The sequence below is a fragment of the Cardiocondyla obscurior genome, linkage group LG03, assembly GCF_019399895.1.
Source record: "Cardiocondyla obscurior isolate alpha-2009 linkage group LG03, Cobs3.1, whole genome shotgun sequence".
Taxonomy (NCBI): Eukaryota; Metazoa; Arthropoda; class Insecta; order Hymenoptera; family Formicidae; genus Cardiocondyla; species Cardiocondyla obscurior.
Genome location: NC_091866.1, coordinates 1,346,568 through 1,359,656, shown reverse-complemented (window position 1 = coordinate 1,359,656; position 13,089 = coordinate 1,346,568). Strand labels below are relative to the sequence as shown.

General features: G+C 46.2%; 1 protein-coding gene across 26 annotated transcripts in view; it reads left to right on the top strand.

Annotated features, from left to right (window-relative positions):
* Shot (dystonin-like protein short stop) overlaps nt 1-13,089 on the top strand; it is a 91,514-nt gene that overhangs the window by 6,211 nt on the left and 72,214 nt on the right. For 4 of the 26 annotated variants that reach the window (XM_070654148.1, XM_070654143.1, XM_070654145.1 and 1 more), the window contains exons 1-2: nt 4,034-4,259; nt 10,096-10,936. The exons of 12 other annotated variants lie outside the window; for them this stretch is intronic. In XM_070654148.1, coding sequence (XP_070510249.1) covers nt 10,753-10,936 — 184 coding nt within the window. In that variant the 5' untranslated portion in view covers nt 4,034-4,259; nt 10,096-10,752. Of the gene's footprint in view, nt 1-4,033; nt 4,260-9,716; nt 10,937-13,089 lie in introns of those variants that run through there. 10 more of the 26 variants (XM_070654157.1, XM_070654161.1, XM_070654160.1 and 7 more) reach the window with 5 other exon arrangements.

Here is a 13,089-nt window from a genome sequence, read left to right as displayed (position 1 = left end):
GAAAAAAACAAAGAAATTAATCTGTACTGATGGAAAGCAGGCACTAGAAAATATTTACTGAATACTTGATGCGATTTATCAATTTAATTCAGAAGTTTTATCAAGTCGAAGATAAAATGTCGAGTATTACTTGAAATATTTGCTTTAAATCATCTCAACGGAATATGATTTTTTCGGCAAAATTAAATGTGATAAAATTAATTGAATAGCTGCTAAAGATATTTTTTCAAGTGTTTAAAACAGCGTATTTTATAATAATGTTAACCACTAGGCTTTCTTCGATTATTAACTCTTCATGTTCGCAATGGCATCGTCTTTGTTTACTGGTTAGACTGGTCGAACCATTCTATATTTTGCTATAAGAAGCAGGGACAAGTTAGGTCAGTTCAGATTGAGCCACGACCGTGGAGGCGGCAACAGGTGCTCGGGTCACGGTTCGATGCCCGGCTATACGCCATCAGCCGTCTCTTCGTTCGCTTCTCTAAAGTCTATGCCTGGCGCTCTCCTTTTAATTATTACCAGCTGAGCGACTTTCCCGAGAGAGTACCGGTGATTATTTTGAGTTTTGCGGCGTAAAAGTACTTTGAGAAAAAAGGAAAAAAAAAAAAAAAAAAGAAAAAAGAACTTTATCGCTTCGCCTCTCGTTTCATTCAATTATATCGAAAGTTTTTGTATTGCCATTGTGACTTGTCGAGTTAAAAAGGTGCAAATCGCTCCTCAAACGTTCCCACATAAAGTCACATGTGCGAGCATATGTCAACGCGTAAACGTAGAATGCACGCTGTTTAAACGCACCGGCCCCATCGGAGCATGTAGACTAAACTTGCGCGCGAGGTTTCCGTCGGTCGTTCGTCTGTCGGTGCGCTTTTAACGCTCGAGCTTAATGTAAATTTAACCCGCGGACAATGCTCACTCGCCCGAGTCCACGCGTTAACTCCATAATCCGCGAATAGGGTTCAAGAGGCCGCCCGTCCCGGCATTCTCTTTCGTTTACGTCCGAAAGCAAGGAGCAAAAGCGACAGTCGACATCGTTTACCTGGTACTAACTGCCGCATAATTCGCAGTACACCGTTAGAATATTTCACGACGCGTCCGAGCACGTACAACATCGCACAGCGTCGCGTTGCGAGGCCGTGTATGTAGGCGCGTAAGCGGAAAAATGTGAGTAACGAGTTGATGCGAACTAGGTTCATTGCCTCGTGCGAGAGCTTTTAGTATTTTATAGCTTTATAATAATCCCGAGAAAAGACCCTTTTTTTAAATTTTTTTTAATAATACTAATATCAAACTTTTAAATATTTTTATTAACGTTTTTATATCGTTACCTAAATGGGTTTCTTAAAAGAAATTGAAGATATTTTAATTTGAGTAAATTAGAAATAAAATATTATTAACGATAAATATTTGTAACACTTTAATATTTTTGTATGCTCTCGAGATGCAAGTGATACTGTAGTATGTCGCTCGTTCGTTCGAGTTTGTAATGTACATACATGCTTTTCTGTGGTGTCAATTGTTACGTAAATATACCATGTAATCGCCATGTACCTGACGATAAGGGGGTGTTCATTCCGACTTATTGACACGCTTATTGACACGCATATTTAAATTAATTTTATGTAACGAGTACTTACAACTCGGAGAAGTTAATCTGTTTCCTCATGTTTTCATTAGAAAAATAATTTTCTGACATGACTAATGCAAGATTGTTGCCAGCAAGATTTAAACCTGCGAAAAAAAAAAACTTCGCTTTTAATACCGTTATAAAAAGGCCAGGGGTCAGACCAGCTGGTTCGACTTATAGACGTGAGATTCCATTTACGATTATTATTCCGTTATTGCGGAAACAAAGAGTACGTGCACCGATCGCACATTACATTGAATTTATATTCTAATCTCTGCAATACAATTGCTAATTAACATCCGAGACGAATCTACCTTACCAGCGAAAGATATCGTATCACGGGAACGTTGCACCCATTTCATTGATACCGTAACCGTCTTACCACACCTTAATATCGTTATCGTGTAGCGACCATTGATATTCTCGATTTCCTCGGCGATAAAATTTTTCAGAATAAATATTTCAATACTATTTTTATTAAGAGATGAACAGGATAAACATTTTACGAAATGCGTATCATAAATTGTATCTCTTTATCTACATTTTGAGATTTCGAGATTTGCTTTATTGGCGACGTTTGATAAGCGCGTACGTGTCATCGCGGTGTGCGCCGTGGTGATATCTCCGCACGTACGCACTTTTGGAATTACACGTCGACGCTGAGTTTGTAATCGTGAATTTTGCAAGGAAGAGTTAGCTTACCTTGTGAAAGATTTTTTAACTGTGGCCGCATTCTTGTAGATAATTAATACTCGCGATATCTAAGCGCTTGCACAATATTTTACGATTCAGTGAGATCGAATTTGTTTCTAAACACAGGTTAGACGGCGTATAATTTTTGTAAGTTAGCAAACGTATGTCTTTGATAATTAATATTGGTGCAATAAGAACTTTAATTAATTATGATTTATTTACGTTACATTAACTACCAAAAAAAAAAAATGTAGAAATATTAATTACGATAAAAGCCTATAGGTTCTTTTTTCGTGTTTATTTTGCGTGATCGGGACATGAATTCCTGGTAGCAATTCACCCTTCATGTCGCTATTGTAATTATATGTATAAGATTAAAGTATGGCTAGCTGATCAATCTAAGTATCTCGGGACACGCATATTACCGAGGGTTACGTGGCTGCGAGAAATAACGTGTGACCCCACCGGGAAGATTTGACCAGAACTCTCTCTCTTTCTCTTTCTCTCATTCTCTTATTTGATTCGCCTATAGAACAGTCTGGCTACGCGCTTTTGGGTGGGGTATAAAAGATCGCCGCGGCTCTAAATAGTAGTGGCCCTACGTGCCTTCCACTTGATCACGAGTGCTTCTCCGGATCGAACCTTTAGAGTTTAGAGCGTCGTTAGAGGCTCGCATAATCGACCGTGAATGCCTCCGTGATGACGCTCGTTATGATACAAATACGACTGCTCTTCCGACAAACACTAAAGCATTTTTCGCCGCGCGTTCCCGCGAATCGCGATAAGGTTATCCGTTATCAAAATTATCACGCGAGAACGTAAGGCCTTGGAATTGAAGTGCATTCCTGATTTTTGCGATCGAACGGAAGAAATTGCAGGGATGTTGCGTACCTGACGCGGTGAAAGAATGGGAGAGAAACATATGTATGAAATGTTACTTCCGTGAACCTCGCATCTCGCGTACCCCTGTCGATCCGTGACCTGCCTTACTGGCTCTTTCGGCGTGTAGTCTATCCTCTACGGCGGGATAAGGTGCGCTCACCGTCCTCTCTCACCCTCCACCCTGGTTCTTCTCTCCTTCTTCTCGGGTCTACGTCTCGTACTCTTTCCTTCCATCGGGTCGTGCTTCTTCATCTTCCGCAGGAGCAAGCGAGCAGGATCGGCAATCGGGGAACCGATGGCTCGACAGTTGGAGGGAGACCGGTGAGAACGGTCGTTGGCGCGGCGAGGAAGGCAGGAGGGGGAGACAGGCCCGTTTCTTGGACCTCTCTCTCTCTCTCTCTTTCTCTCTTCCTTTCTCTCGGGGGAGAGCCGGCCGCCGGGTGGGCGGCAGTTGTCCAGGCGTCGGCAGTCTGCGTTCCGAGGCGACGTGGTCTGCACGGTGGAGCGACATACCGCGTCCTCTCCAATTCTCAGTGCGCTCTCTTCTCTCTCTTTCTCCTCTCTCTTCTCTCCGCTTCCCTTCTCTCCTCTATCCTTCCGTCTTTCTGCCTTTGCATCTTCTCTCTTTTTTTTCTCTCTGTCTCTCCCACTTCAACGCGTGTCCCTGTCCGCTCCTCGTCGCTGCCGTCTCCGTCCTTGCGCCTGACTCTGTCTCTCTCTTCATCTACCGCGTGTGCTCTTCGTCGCTCCAGCACCTGGCTCGCGACTCCGTTCCGGATACACGGCGACTTCGTCTCCGTGGTCGCCGCCGCTGTCGGTCGTCGTCTTCGTCGCCGGCGGTATACACACGCTCGTACGTGTTCCGCGAGAAAGAGAGAGAGAGCGAAGTCTGCAGTGCCACGTTTCGAAGCGCCCGGTCGTCGCGCGTGTTTGCTTCGCAGCACGAGGAGTAGTGAACTGTGTGCGGGCGCCGAACAGAGAGCGAGCGGCTGGCTCGTTCGTAATTCCGAGCCTCGGTGTGCCGTTCGTACGCGGGTGTCAGTGACATTATTCTAGTCTAGTAGGTACTCGCGGTGACGCTTAACGACGACGCAGAATCCTCGCGGTGTCGAACGTTCCTCGAGCTTCGGGCGAACCGACTGTGCACGGTCACGTTATCAGCCGCGATAAACGCGATATGGGCGTGTGGCGGTATTTCGGGCACGCCGTTCGTCGCGACGACTCCGCAACAGCGCGAGGATTCTGGTCGTGATTGACACACGTACGGAGAGAAGCCCACGATGTCGCGGTCCACCGACGTGCGCCGTTTTGATTAAGCCCGATAGTCCCGCGCTACGTAATACACGAAGGCACACACTCACCATGGTTACGGTAGTAAAAATACAGCTGCGGTCAACCACGTTTTTTTTCCGCGTCGAATAAAATTCATACGTCGAGTGCATTGTTATCTCGATTTTTCAATTTCGTGTTTTAATTTAGTTTGCGAGATGTTAGGCCTGGCTGTGGAAATGCATTTAATCGCGAAAATACGCCGAACGACTTAGCAACGCCAGGGCGTCCGTTTGAGTCATACACCTCGTAATCACAGCGGTTCCGACACTCCCTCCACCCTTGTGCTTTCTCATTCTCTCTCGATCGATAATATATTCGAGGTTTCTTTTTCTCATACGAGCCTTCGCGCTCGTTTATCATTATTGCTCACGCCGTGCTCGATGTATCTGTTATTGGCTCGAAGGGTTTTCAATTGACATTAAAATCGTGATGCGGGACTTTTAAATTGTTGCGTGATCTGCCCACCGTACATATGTATCGCGATAATTACACTAATCCTACCGCGAGTAGAACGTTAGCTGTGTAGAAAATAATTTGCCACTCTCGTAAGAATTGTGCAATATTATTTTACCTCCGGACAATCTGAATTAATTTTCCATGGAAATTCTCCTTATACGCATTTATTGATTTAATTAATTTTTCTTATATCTATTGCGACTTTATTAACAATTTTAATACTGTTTTTCAAGGTGTAAGTAAACTAATGCATCTTTTTATTATTGAAGTGTCAATAATACAGTCGTGCCTTCGAGTTTTAACCGGAACGTGTTTATCTATTATTATCGATATCGGATAGGTCGTATAAACACGAGATGGCGGATACTGCTTGAGGTAAAAACATTTAATTTACACGTTTAATGAGCGACGCAAGCACGTATGCGAGATAACGTTAGGGAAATACTCAATCATCGTCGAAAATAAGTATTTCTTTCTCTCCGCGATGCGCTCTCTCTTCTCGCCGTGACAGTTTGGACGACACGTCACGCGTTTTCCGACGCCGAAGGAAAAGACACGTTCGCGGGATAAGAAAGTCGCTTTTATCGTACGCGGCCGATTATGTAATAGACTCCCGAGAGCGAGGAGCCGCGAGTCGACAAACCGCACGACAAAACTGGTCGGAGACGTGCACGGGAGCACATACGGCGCCGCGTTTGCTCGCGACCTCTCGAGCCAGCGCGACTTCTTAATTTGGTTGGATCGTGAAACTTTTACTCGAATTGGTGCTGCTTAGCGCAGCGCCCGTCGTTAATCCGCTCGGTATATTCACCCAGCGAAAAGCGGAATACATAAATAATCGCGAATCTTGATTATCCTCTAGTGCACTCTACCGAGGAGATCACAATAGGTTTCAAGACGGATTGTCAACCGAGGTCGTAAATTTCGCTCTGCATCGCTGACGTTAATATATCGATCAACGTGTATTTTTATTATTATTATTTTTTTTTTTTTTTGCGTCGTGTCTTTATGTTAAACTGGCGACTGATTTTGTTTCGCTCGCGTCATTTTGTAAAGAGCGATTATTCTTAAATGTATTTAAAGTTCGTATAATGGAACGCTACATACGGACGTTTCTTTTTTGCGCCTTTTTTTTTTCGACATTAAAATTACTCATCGCCGAATCTCATTCTTCCTCATTGATGGTCCCGCGAGGCTCGTTTTTCTTTACTATTATTTATGGCTGTGGCAAATGGTTTTTTTAATGCACCGCGACGTTTTACACCGAATGCGAATTATCGTAAACGACGGCCGCGCTCGGCGGGATGAAATCACTCTCTTGTTTCCTCGGTTGCGCCTTGGCGAGCGTGAACTCATCTCGTCTCCTGGCAAACGATACTCTCGTGGTAGGAGTGAAACAACATTGAAAAAGACTGTAACGACTAAACGGCCTTATAAGGTGAACCGCCGGGGACGAATTTGCGGCGTCAGTGAACATTGCGAGAGGTGCGATTCAATTGTGGGCGGACACGTCTAGGTAAATACAGGTGGGGCCCGTTCGATTTTGGGTTTAATATGCGTGCTAACCGGTCCCTTCCTCTCGTAGCTAGATTCCACTGACCTAAACGAGCCGTTCTCGGCAGTCTCGTCAGGTAGAATTCACTTTCCTCACAATAATAGAAATTTTTATTATGCCTGTGTGGCAGTGAGACGACTCCGTCTAGAGAATTCTAAATATGCAGAACGATGCACGTAAGAGTATGCGAGTCGGTTTCTTTCTCTCGGCAGCGGAGAAAAAAAAAACTTAAAGAATCTAGAGTTCGTTCAGATGCACGTCGTTGTCGCTAATTCTCACGGTTTGCCTATCGCCCTTTATTTGTACACTTGTTAACTAGTACCTCGTGGCAAGAATAAACGTGATTCCACCCATGTCGCACGTCGGCGGCGATTGCATGGCATTGTGATCGAACGCGGTGCACGTCCGCGCGCCGATTACGCCTCCGCCGGCGCGCGGAAACTCGCAGCCTGCTCTCGGTTCAGCGCGTGACATCCGCGCGAACACGCATTCGTATCGTTATCTCACGCTAGCCCACGTATTTCGCGGCTCACGCAACCATTTAAGGGTCGATCGCGATCAAAAGTCTCGCTTCCATTGTCCCGCGCTTCTTCTCCAGACCGATCTCCAGACGGATCTTTTAAAACGAGATAAAATTTAAAATTCCACTCGCGATTGCGGCGAGCAGTGGGGCAGCGAGTATTTTTTTACACGCGCTCTATGTTTGACGATAGCGATCAAATTTTTTTTTCTTTTTTCTATTCATGCTTTGTCGCGCCCGGGACACCGGAGTCGCTTCGGGAAGCGACGTGTTTGCTCTATGTCAACGTCCCGCCTACCTCGTCCACCTTTGAAATCGATCCTCGGTCTCTCATTACCTTAATCGTTCTCGTCGTCTCTCGCCATGTGATCGTGTAACTCACGGAGCCGACGCCCTGTTGAGGGTACCCGCGACCCACGGGGTCCCACGAAAATCCACGCCTTGTCGATCGGGCACACGTCCACGCAGAAAATACGGAATCGATAGGATAAGCGCGCGTGGGCAAACTTTTTCGTAATCCGTGCGGGACGTGCGACTCGATTAGTCTCGGCGGGTCTCCGAGTCCCCTTCAAGGTTAATCGCGAAGGGAGCAACCTCGCCGGGCCCCGGGAGTAATGGGCCGAGATCGACTGCGGACCCGTTATGCGACTTGGCGCAAGAATGCCGCCGAGCCGGCCTCCGTGTAGCTCGCGTTATGCCGCTCGCGATACGAGCCTCGCGCGTGCCTTCCTCTTTACTTGACTCGCGAAGAAACGTTCCTCCCCTTCAATCTTTTTTTTTTTTTCTTTTTTTCCCTCGGGAAACCTCTGTCGAATATAATTTCCAGCTCTCACTTCTTCGATCGCAGAGTCATCGGTACATCGCGAGGCTTTCATTCACGGAAGAGGTACCCACTTGTGGCCGCTGCGAGACTCGCATAAGCGAGTAATAGCGCGCAAAGCGTGGTTTCACTCCGTCATTTAACTTGTCGGTTAATACCCCGTGGTTACACGTCCGCGCAGTTTTCCCCGCGAATGTTAGATGTTAACGCGTTGGAGATATTAATGCACGGGCCGTTCGGGTGGTTTCTCATCGCGCGGCGCGTAGCGTCGATCACGGTGTTTCCCTATCGACGGTCTCCGGGTCCGGCGCATCCGCGTTTTCGGCATACCTCCGGTCCCGCGACGTATGACGTACGCTCCGCGGATTGTGCTCATATAAGGCGCACGTATTCCTCGAGGATACGAGAGAATGAGTTTTCTTAGAACGCATGATTCAGCACCCGGCGACATTAAGAGCGGGGCCGTCGTCGTCACTCGTACGCCATTCGGCGTTTAATGAATTAACAAGGGCCCGTCCATTAGGCGCGTCCCGATACGCCACGGGATCAATTAAAGCCGCATTCACGGGTCAACGAGCGGGAGATGCATTCTCTTCGGTTCGAAGTTTAGCTCAAATTGAATTCGGAACGGAAGCGGTACCGTTGGATTTTAAATCGCCCCGCGAAGAGCGAATTCAGCAATTTTAATTCACGCCCGGCGCAAAAAGCCTAATTACTTTCACGATGAGTTTTTTCAGAGACCGACTCTTTCTTTTTTTTTTTTTTCTTTTTTTTTAATGCATCTTTTTTTTCCTCGCGATTATATTTACCAGGGCCGGCGGAAAGTATCGGAAGATCACGGCTTTCGTAACGACGACCGCGTGTCGCGTGGCGGCTGCGTCGGTCTGTTTTCTTTCCGTTTCTAATTTCGTGCAGGGCAAGAGTGACGACCGGCTTCGGTGTTCGCGCGCGCGTACGTGCGCGGTGCATTCGATCGTGGCCAAGCCGATCGTGTATGCGTGTCGCGCCCAGGCGTTGTCGCGACAACGCGCTTCTCGTATTCCGCGCACGCAATTCCAATCGTCTTGGTCATTTGGCTTTGGGTTTTCTTTCTCGTTGAAATCCCCGGCAGCTTTATTATTTTGAGAGAGAAAGAGAAAGCGACGCGAACGGTAGCGCGGTAATCGCGCGTGCCCCCGCCGCCGCGTCGGCGAATTGGTCCATGACGGACCTTCCTGACACACGCACCGACCACACGACGGGCACCCACGTACCCATTCTCCGTTTACCATATGCGGGGAGTTCGATCTCGCGGTTAGGCGCGCTTCCATCGTCGCCTTAAGGCTCTGCCGATGCCAGGCGTGTGCGTCGGCGCTCAGTCTCCACGCGCCTCGCGGATCGTCAGTTTGAAAAGGTCGCTCGATCTGTCCAATCCGCCCGTCCATCCATCCGTCCGACTTTGCTTTTCGTTCGGCGTGTCACTGTCGGAATCTTTCACACCGTGTACAGTCCGAACCGTAGGTGTTATAGGCATTACAGTGTTACAAATTAAAAAAAAAAATTTTTTTAAGAAGCAATTATTTATTGATCTCTAACAAGTTCGAATTTATTTAACCGAGTGAAGAAATTGATGTCATTAAAAAGTGCAGTGTTTTAAAATTTTATATGTTAAGGTTGAAGGCAATTTTGTCTATAAATTCTTTTTTTTTTTCTGTTTAATTTTTTATTGTAGTATGTTAGAATCTTGTTGTCGAAGTTGATTAAATTTTGTTTAAAATGGGTCGTGAAATATTCGATTAGATAAATCATAAGATAATTATGTATCTAATAATACTTTTATTGACGTTTTTGCGGCATACTGTTACTCTATTTTAGTCATTAGCCTAATGTACCGAATCGATTACAAATTTGATGGACATACGTGGTGTAACAGTATCTGGTGACTAGGCGTAACCGTGATGAGTTTCCATGTTCCTTACACTTTAGCGTGTATCAAGGTTGTTGATTTCTAATCTCAATATATCGATCGACCTTTGATTCTCATTAGTTCTTTTATTTCGATCGCTTTTTTACAATTCGTTCAATTTCTCGTGATTTAACAGATAGTTCGTCGGTAAATTTTCGCAAACAAAATTGTCGAGGTTTCTCTCCGGCCGGTGATCACTTTTTGAGTGTCTTATCCTTCCTTAACATTCGAATATCTCATTTGCGCATTGCACATTGTCGTTGTACAGGTTTTCCATCTTCGTGTCGTCACTGACGGGAGCACGACGACGAGTCGGGCGTTTTTTTTTTTCGAGAATTCACGAAGTGCCATATCCTATAAGAGGGGGCGATATAAAGCGACTCGCATTTGCATACGCCGCGCGGCAGACTGGAATCCGAAGGTGAGGGAATCCTTGGCCGATTCCTCGAACGACGGGAGGGTCCGAGAAAACCGATCGCGTTCCAGCCGAAGCCGGTGCACGTCGTGGTAAACAGCGACGAATAATCGACGAATACCCACGGTGCTGCTCGCGCGTCGTGCATTCCGCCGCGCTGTTGAACGAGACAGTAAAAACGAGAAGGAACGCGAGATTATTCAACGAACGACCGAACTGAAGGGCCGGGAGCTTCTTCGGCTCGAGCGGTGAGCCTCGAGGAGAGAAAACTCATGAAAATGTGAGGCATAACGTGCCGGTCAGTAACCGTATTTCGGTACGTTTCAAGATACAGCGCTGATTTCTACGAACACGAACGTCGAATGGTGAACGCAATTTAAACGCGGAATAAGCAAAACTAATCAAGCCCAGCCGCCGGCTCTGTTGTCAGGGCGGCGGAGAGAAACGGTGTCGGTTCCGCGTTCTCCGTGTCGTGAAGTGTGTCATGATAGTTCGCGCGTGAGCCGGGGCATGAACGTTGAAACCTGCACCCTCTACTTCGCTGGGACGGCCCGGGGCCCGGAGAAGGACAGGATGTCGACCCAGGCTTACTACAAAGAGCGGCTCGGCTTCGACCCGGCGGATACCGTCGCCGAGCACCAACGCGAGCAACGCTCTCAGCACGGTTACGAGGAGTCACTCTCCAAATTCAAAGGTCAGAATACGAACGGATTCCCAGAGAAGGAGGATTCGCGATGCAACGGCGAAGTTGGGGAACACCGCGTCGGCAACACCCAGGCTTTCTGGGGCTGCTGGGCGATGTTCATTGAGGCGCACGGTAGGTGGAGAAAGAGGAGAGAGGCAACAGAATTGGCATGTGGATGCTGGAAGATTTTTGAAAGCTCATTCGTTTTTTACTTTTCTCCTTTTTTTTTTATTCTTTTTTTTTTACCCTTTTTTTTCCTTTTTGTGATTTTTTTTGTGGAACTTCTTTTTACCCCTGAACATACACGGTACTTTTTCTTTTTAAGTAAGCAAGTAGCTCGCTGCTTACTTGGCTACCGATTTTGTAGAAATTTGCACAGAAGATGTTCTCCTTGCGCGAAATAAACGTCTTCGGGAATTAAATCGTTGGGACTTTTATTCCGAGCACGCGACGACCTTCGCAACATGCTAATTTCGACATTCTCGCCCGGTTCAAGAGCGGATACTTTAAAAACAAACTATAATTAGGTATAATACGATTCCTATAAACGGCTATAATTCAGAGTTGTCTATGGAAGTGAATATTCATGACGATACCTTTGTCGGTGGATCAGCATAAAAATATATCACTCTACGGCATATTAAACAATTAATCACATTTTTTTTTTTTTTTTTAATTTAACGTTGCAAAGTTATTACATATTTGTTTTATAATTACTTTAACAGTCCGTGCATAAAAATTTCAAATACTTTCAAGTAGGCAATGCGCTGAGCTTGCAGTTTGCGGATTGCAAATTTACTCACACGCGACATGATGTTGATTTTCACTAACCTGGCGATTAAATGCCATTATCGCTTGTAACACCGCGCGATACGCGACTAAAAAGGTTTGATTTACGCTCGCGACGTTTGTTTGATAAATGTTTGAGCTGTGAGTGTCGCTTTCCTCGCCTCACCTTTTTAACTTCTCCGAGTTGGTCTACGGCATCTCCGAACCGTCGTCCGTGTACACAAGTAGACAGATAACGAGGAGTAGCGGTTCTCTTTTACGTTCGTCTGCTCGGGCCGGTGCCTCTCGATTTCTGCGTCCTCCCGATGGGATAACGATCCGCCGAAGAAAAATTCGATGAAAAATTCGCGAAGTGACGCGGATCCGGCGTTTCCACGCGCGGAGAGACTTGTTCGCGGCCCACCGTTTTACAGTTGCGTTATGTAGACAAACAATAAACAATAGTCGTCGCTTTTCATAATCTCTGCCCACTCTGATTGCGCATTACGTCGCGCATACGCCCAGCCGGCCGCTTTTCACTTAGCGCAAAAGTAAACGGCCGGAAGGCTGACGTGAGTGACGTCAGTGCCGTGTCGTTCGCCGCGCCGGGATTGATCGCTAACTTAATCGTAATTACCGGCATCGCGTCCGGCGTAGAGTAATTCAACCCGTGACGCGGCCTGTTACGTCGTCGTTGTCGACGCCGTTGCTCTCGCGCCGCAATCCCGCGCCTTCGTCTCCACGGTGAGCTCCCTTTGACGGAACCGATCGCGCGAAGGACGCGTATTATGAAATCGAGAGTCTCTCGTTCGCGCGTACAATCTCTTTCTACGAGCTCATCGGGGAAACTTAAGTGCGATCATTAATAACGGCCGCGTAAAATACTTTCGTGTCGTTCGTAAATAAAATATAGCTAACACGTGGCATATTAGTCGCAGATATCAATCATGACTGTTGAAGTGATTTTCGTCCATGGCTTTTAAAGATCTCTCCGAATCACGAATGTCCAACCACGTGCAAAAGAAATAGTATACATATATTGATTGAGAGAAGTATAGCTGCAACTTGAGTAAATCGTGATAAAAAAAAATAGACTTTCCGGTATTATTTTAAATGTCGAAAGGGTATCGCTTAAATTATCGTTGAAAACTTCCGAAAAGAATAAATATTAATGAATATATTCATTGACGTTTATCTTTAGTCCGTGCAGTGTCAGTTACTGTTCTCAGAGCTTCCACGTTCCAGCATTCCAGCATCCGTTAACAAGGACTTACTGAAGAAAGCGTACGTCAATATATGCGCATTTCTTCAGGATTAGTTCATGCCGTCTCTTCTTCCTCCATCGATGCGCTCGCGTCTTTGTACAATACTTTAAACCTTTGAGAGCCACAAAA